Source organism: Chiloscyllium plagiosum, unplaced genomic scaffold (genome assembly GCF_037043375.1).
Source record: "Chiloscyllium plagiosum isolate Xiang-an unplaced genomic scaffold, Cpla_swu_hap1 HiC_scaffold_33, whole genome shotgun sequence".
Taxonomy (NCBI): Eukaryota; Metazoa; Chordata; class Chondrichthyes; order Orectolobiformes; family Hemiscylliidae; genus Chiloscyllium; species Chiloscyllium plagiosum.
In genome coordinates, this window is record NW_028270171.1 from 14634743 (window position 1) to 14646100 (window position 11358).

Below are 11358 nucleotides of genomic sequence, written 5' to 3' on the forward strand. Positions count from 1 at the left end.
TTGATGACTGGATACCGGCCTCTGTGGAGTTATTTCAGTCTTGCTCACCATTACTGTGACTGGCTTTTCATTGAATTTACATTCTCCCATCACCACGGTGAGATTTGAACGTCTCCCAGTTGATTAGTCCCAGAATACTGAATTACTGAGGCGTTACCACCAGCTGTTAACACAATGTAGTAAGGGATAGGGAGCAAGGGTCACAGAGAGAGATCAAAGGGTCAAATAGACTTTTGACTATTCCGACATTCCCATTCCATCTTAATATGACTCACAAAACCGAAGACAGATGATCATATTTACAAATGCTGGTTTATTGGTTTGAGTGAGTATGATATAGAAAATTTTACTCAGAAATATCCAACAGGTACACGCAGGGAGAACAAGGACTATACACTTAAGTGAAGCATGCACTTGGGAAAGGCTTACGTGTCTTCCTGCCTAACTCTCCTCAGTCAGTCTTATAAACTGTCCGATATATAATCACTGTTATCTCACATCACTGGACAAGTTCATTTAGTGGTGATGAATCTAATTTCTCTGAAAGGTCCTCAAGATCTCCATTAATGCTGACAATTATCTCAACATGTTCCTTTTCCTCTGGACTACAACAGCTCTATCTGCAGGGTGATGGGTATTTTGGACCTGGTCACACCCAGTGTCTCAATATCAAGGTACATCTGTAGGAAGGAAGCAGAGATGGAGATAATGTGAAACATTGTCGGGTTCAGTGTTGGCACGACCCCAGAAACCCTGAGCCCCACGAGCACACCCGCCCACTTACAGTTTCTCATGGAGCGCCTTGTATCATGTGCTCAATGGCTTTTGAAATATCTGGAGGCACAAAGACCAGTGAAGGACATCAGTGGCTCAGTGGTTAGCACTGCTGCCTCACAGCGCTAGGAACCTGGGTTCGATTCCAGCCTCGGGCAACTATCTGCGTGACATTTACATGTGCTCCCTGTGTCTGCACGGGTTTTCCTCCCGCAGTCCACCGATGTGGAGGTTAGGCGGATTGTCCTTGTGAAATTGTCCCCGAGGGTCCAAGGACATGCAGGCTCGGTGGGTTAGCCAAGAGGAATGTAGATTTATGAGGTGGGTCTGGGTGGGATGTTCTTCAGAGGGTCAGTATGGACTGAATGGCCCGCTTCCACACAGCTATGAAGGCTGGACTTCAATCTCATTGGAAGCATTGTGAGAGAGTCAATCGTTCATCCATAGCCCATTGCAGCTCCTACCTGGTTTTCTGAGTTAAGGCTCGCTACCTAACAACAGCTCATGGCTGCAAATAAGCAGCAGGCAAGAGTGAACAGCTGGGGCTATATTAAAGAGCCTCAAACATTTTTTTTGTTGGAAACTTTGACACAGAGGGACAGTCTTGAGCTGAAGCAGGTCCTTATGCAAGAAAGGTTCTGTTGTTATTCTGGTCAGAGAGTTATAGGGAGAGATTGGGGGGAGGGGTCACCAACAGTTGATCAGAAGCTTTGCTGCCTCTTGGCCAGGGACTCCCTCTATCACCAGCAATATTCGGGGTCCAGCTGTAGCAGAACAGAAGGAAATCAGCCGGGGACCATGGGAATGGCCAATTGGACAGTCTCTGCCCAGTGAGCGGTTTGAGGATGGGGTGAAGAGGGTGGGCTAAATTCACCCTCTTTGGGGAAAATGAATCATAGAATCCCCACAGTGTGGAGGCAAGCCATTTGGCCCATCGGTTCAACACCGGCCCTCCGAAGAGCATCCCACCTAGACCCATCCCCCTAATCCTGTAACCCTGAGTTTCCCATGGCTAATCCCCCTAGCCTACACATTACTGGACACCATGGGCAGTTTTCCCATTGCCTGTTCACCTAACCTGCACATCTTTGGACTGTAGGAGGAAACAGAGCGTCCAAAGGAAATCCACACAGAGAATATATGGAATTAGGACCATGAGGTATAAGAACTCTTCTGGCCCATCAGGTCCATCATGGCTGATATGTGTCTCAACCCCATCCTCGTGCGTTCTCTCTGTAGCCTTTGATCCCCTTTACTAATCGAGAATCTATCCATCTCTGTCTTAGATACACTCAATGACTTGGCCTACTGTGGCATTGTGTTCCACAGCTTCACCGATTGCATACACTGGGTAGAACACCGACAGGCCATTCAACTCCACCAGTCCATGCCAGGCTGTTATTCATACCACGCGTGAGCCTTACACATTCCCAACTTCATCTCTTTATCAACAGTTACGATGAGCTGTTAGTAAGTGATGCCTCCGGTGTCTGACAGCACCATTACTCACCGGGGTCTGTGAACACCAGGTAAATCGATAACGCGCGAGAATTGAGGCCAAAGCCACTTTCACCATCATAACGCTAAACTCACTCCCGATGCAGCTGAATGCGCCGAGGCCAAAAGGCAGGTAGCACACAGGGTCACGAAGATCTCGCTCTTCTCTTGTGAACCTACACACATTGATAAACAAAAATCAATAAGAACTCAAGAACTAGGCACAGGAGTAGGCCATTCAGGTCTTTGAACCTTATTTAATACCGTCATGGCTGATCTCATCTCGGGCTCAACTCCATTCTCCTGTCTGCTCCCATGATCCTTCAACCCGTGACTAATTAAAAATCCGTTTATGTCCTCCTTAAATTTACTCAGTGTCTCGGCCTCCACCACATTCTGGGGGAGTGAATTCCACAGGTTCGTGACCCTTTGAGAGCAGTTATTCCTCCTCATCTCTGTTTTAAATCTGACGCCCCGATCCTAAAACTACATCTTGTTACGAAGTGAGAGTATGCATGGTCACTTTAAGATAGAAAGTGCTTTTCTTAAATTGAAGCAGCTAAAGGTCCTGCTGTTCCAAATGTTAAATGGATACCTGAGTTTTGGTTGTTGTTTTGACAACAATTCGAATTTAACCAATGAGTTTAAATTATGCCCAGGATACCAGAAGCGAATGGAATTTGAATTTTGTTGTTTTGACACTTGGAAACCAATCAAATTATAATAATTTAATGTGTCGTGGGGGTTATATGAACCTGTTATTTTGAAAATTAGAGGGAGAGCAACTGCCATTGAACAGCGAGCGACTGCTATAGAGCCAGAGATTTAACTGCCCATCTTGCTAACAAAGAAATTAGAAATCACTCTCTATCAAAAGGAACCTTTTTCATGGTTCCTTTTGATAGAGAGTGATTTCTAATTTCTTTTTTCATGTAAAACATAATCACGGTAAAACGAAAGAAGATGACTCAGGGAGATTACCAGCTGGATGATTGAAGGCAGTGGGGAAGGCAAGAGACTGTGGGGTCTTCAGATTAAGTTAATGTAATGTTAAATGTGTGCTATTGGAACAGCATTTTTTTATAGAGTTGGAGTCAAATAGTACGTGGTTAAGAAAATGGGGGCTTAAATTTGTGAATAGTTTTGTTCACTATTAGAGTTAAGAAAACAAATTGTTATTTTTTTTCTTTAAATAGTGAAATGTAGGCATTGTCTGTCACTCATATTTTATCAGTTTACAGGTGAGGCGGGTTTTTCTGGGAGTTTGGTTTAATTAACAGAGGGGTTTGACCTCTGCTTCATAACAGTCTATTTTTTTCAATCCCCTTTAGCATCTTTTCTACTGAATTAGATCTCCTGTCATTCTTCTGAAACTCTCGGGAGAGTATGGGCCTAAATTGCTCAATCTCTCTTCATAAGAAAAATCCCTCATCTCAGGAATCAATCAAGAGAACCTCCTCTGAATTGCCTCTGAAGTAACTACAGGCCTCCTCGAGTAAGGGGACCAAAACACTACACAATACTCCAAGTGCAGTGTCATTAATACCAACAGAGGAAATGTGAAGTTGGCCATTTAGGACCGAGGTGGGATAATTTTCTTCCCTCAAAAGCTTGTGAATCTTTGGAATTGTCCACTCCAGAGAGTTGTGGCTGCTCAGGTATTGAGTACAGAACAACCTCAATTACCCGAACATCAATTATCCGAACAAAATCTCAAGGTCCTGTAAAAACGCTATCCATTATCCAAACAATCGGTTATCCGGACTCTCAGTTATCCGAACAAAATACTCCCTGCACGTCTCGTTCGGATAATCGAGGTTGTTCTGTACATTCAAGAGGTGGCATTGCTCTATATTGCAAAACCAGCCATCCAGCCAACTGAGCTAACCAACCCCCTAGCAAATGCAACAGCAAACTCAATGGTCCAAATGGCCTACTCCTGCGTCTATTCCTTATGTTCTTATGATCCGTGGCCTTTTGAATGTTGATGGACCCGGTTCTTGTTATGGGGGCGGAGGCTTTAGACTTGATGACAATTTAAGAGATTAGTGGTAACTTGTCAAAATATTCTGACAAACAGTTAAAAAGCTACTCGCAGAGAAAGATATTGCTGCTTCTTCCATTCTGTATTTCCCAAACATTAACGGATGAAGCAAGTGGCATTGTCAACTGGTTATAAACAAGATGGTGGCCGTTCGCCTCTAGGTTACCTCAATGGGTCAAATCTGCATGGATGGTCCCAAAATTCCCTGCTGTGATGCATCACCCAGACCGGGACCGTGACCTGGATTCCCCTGGAAATTTTCAGATCGCACACCTCCACCAGTTTTCGACAGGTCCTTTGCAGCCAAACCACAGGAGGGAACAACCGCAATGTTTCCATGATGACCATGTCGAGGTATTCCATTCCTGCGATGTTTTCGTAGGTGAAACCCTTACAAAATATAAAGTAAAGCCAGAGGTGCCCCGAAATGTTGAAGGATTTATCAAGAACGCAATTGAATAATTGGCCGAGTGCTTCCACCCCAGATATGAGCGACGCTGCATTAACATCAAACAATGATTCAATGGCAGATTGAGAATTAGGAATCATAAGTACAAGTTAAGATACTTCCCTGTTTTGGGAATGCCAGGGAGCCAATATGGGGAAAGGGATAATGAGTTAATCCAGACCTTCATACCATTTCTTAATGCCTGAACCTTTTCTCTCATGAATTTTTTCCAAACTGAGATGAGGGATAATTTCTCTTCCAGGTTTGTATTTCCGAGGGACATTGTGAAGGAAGCTGGAAGAGAAACCTCCACTGACTTGGTGGTGCTGGGCAGAGATTTTTCTTGTGTAATTACGTAGAGAATCCCTCTCTATTTTGAGCATTCCGCTGTAGAGCCCATGTTTGGAATTCTATCCTTAAACATATACAGCTGCTAAATGCTCTCTTTCTCTTTGGCCAGACCAGGTCACCACTGGTGGGAGAATGTTCAATGTGAACTCTATCACGTTCTCCTCTTGTCCAAAGCTGGCTCTCACTCATTTTGAGAAGTTCCACTCACTCCTGTTTAGCCTGTCCGCTGCATATTATCCTAGAAAGCCTACAGGGGGAGAGAAAGGCCATTGGGTCCATCCAGTCTGCACCACCCCACCCTATCCCTGTTAATCTCATATTTCCAACGGCCAATTCAGCCTAGCCTGCACATCCTTGGACTGTGGGAGGAAACCGGAGCACCTGAGGGAAACCTATTCAGAGACGGAGAGTGTGTAAACTCCATGCAGTCACCCGAGGCAGGAATTGAACCCAAGTCCCTGGTGCTGCGAGGATGCAGTGCTAACCACTGAGCCACCATGATGTATTATTGTGGGAGGGATTGTATTTTTGGGATGCGATCAGCAAATTTCCTTTGGGGTGCAGTTTCTGGAGTTGGTGAGGTAGGCAGTTGCAAATGTTCTGCTCTCCCATCTCTCCCCGGTGTGATCAGAAACATGGTCATAACTGTCTAGATCTCACGTGAAGAATGTTTTGAACCGAACAATCTCCACAACATGCAATCAATGCACTTTAAATCAGCATCTCTCACAATTTGACACAGATTCTGTTAGGCAGAAATGGGAGTTGGGTTTCTGAGTTGTCATTATTGTTTGGAATTTTCTCAGTGCTGTCCCTTAGGAAGCTACAGAGGTTTACTACCATTGATTATCATTGCTGGTGAGTTGGAGAGGAAGTTGCTCGAGAGTTGGGAAGCACAAAATCCCTGCAGTGCATAAAGAGGCCATTCAGCCCATAGAGTCCGCCGTAGACCCTCTGAAGAGCATTCCACCCAGATCCTGCATTCCCCCCTTCCTCCCATCCCTTAATCCCACATTTCCCATGGCTAACCCACCTAGCTTGCGCATCCTTGGACACTATGGGCAATCCACCCTAACCTGCACCTGGACTGTGGGAGGAAACTGGAGCACCCAGAGGAAACACACGCAGACACATGGAGAACGTGCAAACTTCACACAGACAGTCGCCGGAGGGCTGAACCGAACCCGGGTGTCTGCTGCCGTGAGGGACTGAGCCATCAGCCCAAGCCCTTACCTGGTCTGGCCTACATGTGACTCCAGACCCACAGCAATGTGGTTCACTCTCAAATTGGGATTAGGGATGGGCAATAAATGATGGTCTATGCCCCATATCCCATGAATGAATATTAAAAAACACGTTGGTCAGGAAAGTGGAGTTGAGGCCACAATCAGAATCAACATGATCTTAGAGAATGGGTGAGCAGCCTTGAAGGGCCAAAAGGCCTCCATCCTGCTCCTATTTCATATCTGTTTGATGGCTGCTTGAGGATTGGGTCAGTTTTGATGAGTGGATGTCTGGTGCTGGGTTTTTTTGTTTTGGGGAGGTACCTGTTGTTTGACGGCCGTGTGGACCTCCTGCTGAAGCTGGTGTTGGACGCTGGGGTGCCTGGCCAATAAATACGCAACAAATTCCAATGTGTGGGTTGCCGTCTGGTAAGCACGGAGGAGAAAGCCTAAGGCCTGGGCCACAACTTCATCTTCAGTCAACGTCGCTGAGGGAAACAAAATGTTTGGAAGGCAGGAGGGATGTAAGGACATCACATTGATGTAGCACCATCCACATCCCCACGATATCCCCAAGATGTCTACAATCGAGAGGGTGGATCAGCTGATCGGAAGCCCAATTTGTTCACAGCAAGCTCCCACAAACAGCAACGTGATGGCGGGTGGATAACCAGGATTTTGGGAACTTTGATTTAACAATAATCCAGAGAGCCAGGTAATGTTCTGAGGACCCAGGTTTGAATCCCACCACGGGCAGAGGGTGGAATTTGAATTGAGTAATAATCTGGAAGTAAGAGTCTAATAATGACCATGAAACCATAATCAATTGTCAGTGGGGGAGGGTTGAAAACCGACTGGTTCACTAATGTCATGAACTGCCACCCTTACCTGGCCTACATGTGACTCCAGACCCACAGCAGTATGGTTGACTCTTAACTGACCTCTGGGCAAATGAGGGATGGGCAGTAAATGATGGTCTATGCCCACATCTCATGAATGAATGTTAAAAAAATTGGTCATAGACTGCTTACTTACCGGAGGTCGGCAGCGATTTCTTTCCCTTCTCCATTTTGGTTTCCTCATGATCTAAAAGGTACTGAAGAAAACTACCGCATTTCTAGGGAGATAAAAATCAATGGTTTTAAAGAGAAGCCAATGCAAGTTTTTTTAAAGTGGTTTAGAAAGGCCAGGCTGGAGCTGTAGGTATGAACAACGATAGTCCAGTAACTGATCCATGCTCACTGTACTTATCATGGAGTCATAGAGATGTACAGCATAGAAACAAATCCTTCAGTCCAACTCGTCCATACCGACCAGATATCCCAACCCAATCTTGTCTCGCCTGCCAGCACCCGGCCCATATCCCTCCAAACCCTTCCTATTCATATACCCATCCAAATGCCTTTTAAATGTTGCAATTGTACCAGCCTCCACCACTTCCTCTGGCAGCCCATTCCACACACGTACCACCCTCTGCATGAGAAAGTTGCCCCTTAGGTCTCTTTTATATCTTTCCCTCTCACCCTAAACCTCTGCCTTCTCGTCTTGGACGCCTCTACTCAAGGAAAATACCTTGTCTATTTACCCTACCTATGCCCCTCATGATTTTATAAACATCTATAAGGTCACCTCTCAGCCTCCAATGCTCCAGGGAAAACAGTCCTAGCCTGTTCAACCTCTCCCTATAGCTCAAATCCTCCAACTCTGGCAATATCCTTTTAAATCTTTTCTGAACCCTTTCAAGTTTCACAACATCTTTCCGATAGGAAGGAGAGCAGAATTGCATGCAATATTAGTTGTGAATGGGGACTGGACACTGAGCAAAGTAAAGAGACACCACACAGAAGCTGCTAGAAGCTGAACCTTCTGCACATTTTGTAATTGCAGAGATATTTTCAAATTCTTATGAATAAGCCTGTTATGCACTCAGAAACTAGTGATATCTCAGTGTCTCTCTGAGGTGGGTAAAATACATGACAGACTCCACTCCAGCAGTAAGGTCATTCTCATCATTGGTAACAAATCCCCTTGTGTACCTTGGCTTTTTTTATTCAGAGGTACGGAATGAGTTATGTACGGTTTTGGTCTCTTTACTTGAGAAAGGATGTACTGGCGCTGGAGGGTGGGAAGAGGAGGGTCACGAGTTTGATTCCGGGTTGGCTTATGAGGAGAGATTGAGTAGACTGGGACTATACTCACCGGAATTGAGAAGAATGAAGGGGAATCTTATAGAAATGTAAAATTACGAAGGGAATAGATAAGATATAAGCAGAGAGGTTGTTTCCACTGGCGGGTGAAACTAGAACGAGGGGGCACAGCCTCAAAATAAGGGGGAGCAGATTTAGGACTGAGTTCAGGAGGAACTCCTTCACCCAAAGGGTTGTGAATCTGTGGAATTCCCTGCCCAGGAAAGCAGTTGAGGCTTCCTCGTTGAATGTTTTTAAGGCAAAGAGAGATAGATTGTTGAACAGGAAAAGAGTTAAGGGTTATAGGGAGAGGGTGGGTAAGTGGAGCTGAGTCCATGAAAAGATCAGCAATGATCTTACTGAATGGCAGACCAGGCCTGAGGGGCCAAATGGCCTACTCCTGCTCCTAGATCTTATGTTCTAATGATTCCCATGAGTGCAGAGGGAGTGAGAGAGAAGACAAACAGATGGGGAGAGACAGAAGGAGACAGCAGATAGAGTGAAAGAGAATAATTACAACACAGAAAACCCTTAAAGGGCAGCAGCAGAAATAAAAAACAAATCTTACTTGTGGCTCCTTGAAATCTTTCCTCCTCACTCGGGCCTTACAGACCAAGCCTGTGAAGTAACCAATGGCTTCCTTCCAAAATAAATGGAACTTAATCATCCGAAGGAGAGGCATTAAGACCGGAAACATCACTGGGAAGAAGAATGGGAATTCAGAACGTTTGCCACATTCTGAGCAGCAATAGACTTTGATGTGGATTTAAACTTAATCATTGTGCTTGATGCTTTTAATAGTTTAATACTTTATACTTAGAGCCAAGGCTGGTTCTGACAGAACGAAGGACTTTTTAACATCAAACATACTGAAACTTAAATCTCAGGAGCAGAGTGCTTGAGGTGCTGCGTTTGTCATTTCTGTTAGTTGTCTTGATTACAAGGGCAACAATGAGCCTATCAATATACAGAGTCACAGAGTCATACAGAAACAGACCCTGCATGCATTAATGTTGCATACGTTACCCACGTGTCACAGAGATGGCGGAGTGTCTGCAGTGAGCCTGCAGTAGGAGATCCCAGTAATAGAGAAAGTTATGGCTTCTGTCATCCCGGCGAATATCCAAATCGAAGAGTGACATCGCCAGGACGTTCCGAGCGTACTGGGCAAATAATCTAGAAATTTTTAAAAGAACTCAAACGTCAAAAGGTGAGGAAAGGATTTCAATAGAGCTCCTGGTACAAAAGATACTCCTGGCCACCAGCCCCATGGTCCATGGTGGAGCACTTCACCAGAAGGACTGTAAAGTTGGACACTTTGGAGTCATCGTCATAGAGGCGTACAGCACGGAAACAGACCCTTCAGTCCAACCCGTCCATGCTGACCAGATATCCCAACCCAATCTAGGCCCACTTGCCAGCACCCAGCCCATATCCCTCAAAATCCTTCCTATTCATATACCCATCCAGATGCCTTTTAAATTCCTCTGGCAACTTGTTCCATACACGCATCACCCTCTACATGAAAACGTTTCTCCTTAGGTGCTTTTTAAATCATTCCCCTCTCACCTTAATCCTATGCCCTCTAGGTTTGAACTCTGGCACTCTGGGGAAAATACTTTGGCTATTAATCTTATCCATGCTCCTCATGATTTTATCAACTTCTATAAAGACACACACTTCCTTTATTTCTTCATTTTATTCGGCCTTTATATTCTATGTTCTGGTTTATTTTTCTGTGTTTTAAGATGGCGCCGGACACTTCTCAGTGTATTTTGTAACAAGATACACATGGCAATAAATTAACGTTACATTTATGCAATGCTTTTATGATGATGGTAAACAGCACCAAATGATGCAGATTGATATAGATTGCTTGCCCAGGGCAGTAAAAGTATTGCACTCACTCCCTCACAATGACAGGCTTTCCTTCTCTTTTTCCAAAGTGTTGCACAAGATCATCAGCGTTTGTGGCCATGGGCGGAAGCATCTGGAAAAGAAAAATTAAAGGGACATCCGCAAATTGTGGAAAGCAAGGGAAGTTCCTGGAATAAGAGGTGAGACCAGCCGTAACCAGAAGTAAAGTATCACACAAGTGGCACAGCACAGATGGAGGCCATTTGGCCCACTGTGCCAGCTGCACCTCTTTAAAATTGCTGCCCCTCCCCATTCTCCCTATAAAATGCTGTAAAAGTGTGGATAAAGGGTTGATGTGAAGTAAAAATGCCGTCTGTGGATCAGTGAGGTCAGATCCTATAACAATCAGAACTACTGGGAGATGGTTCAATTTAGAAGTTTCACAATGAAGCCTGGATCTGCAAGTGTCCGATAAATAGTCAAGTTTATCTGTAGCATACTTCCTGATCTTTTAATTTCAAAAATGTGCTTTGTTCATAAAAAATATCTTTGTACTGTACACAGAGGCACAAATGTAGATCTGTTCTGTATTGTCGTATATCAAGGAAATAACAAACATTGGAGTTTGACTCTATCCAAACAAACCAAAGACATCTCTTATATATATAATATTATAATTACAAACATTCAGACTAAGGACCAATCAGAACTAAGTGGCAGTGATGGCTGCTGGTTAGAGACAGTGCACTGTAACACCTGACTCCCTTCAAGGTGGTGGTTATCAGTGACTCACAGACAACAGCAGATGTAACACAAACCTGCCTCAACTGGGTAGGACCGAAGGCTGGTGCCAGGATTTGGTGAATTCTCCTCCAGTCATCATTATCCGGCTGAAAAAAACTCTCACTAAATGGACATTTTGAGCGGTGAGTCTGAGGGGGAAAAGGAGAAAGGAAGATGAATCAGAAACTTAAAGAC

General features: G+C 44.6%; 1 protein-coding gene across 1 annotated transcript; it reads right to left on the reverse strand.

The window, feature by feature from the left end:
• Positions 1-316: 316 nt before the first annotated feature.
• LOC122541976 (cytochrome P450 3A19-like) lies at positions 317-9254 on the reverse strand. The gene is made up of 6 exons (XM_043679271.2): positions 9092-9254; positions 7373-7454; positions 6662-6825; positions 4482-4705; positions 2285-2447; positions 317-680 (listed from the first exon to the last, which is right to left on the reverse strand). The coding sequence occupies exons 1-6, from the start codon at positions 9218-9220 to the stop codon at positions 606-608; spliced, it is 837 nt and encodes a 278-aa protein (XP_043535206.2). The 5' UTR covers positions 9221-9254; the 3' UTR covers positions 317-605.
• Positions 9255-11358: the final 2104 nt, after the last annotated feature.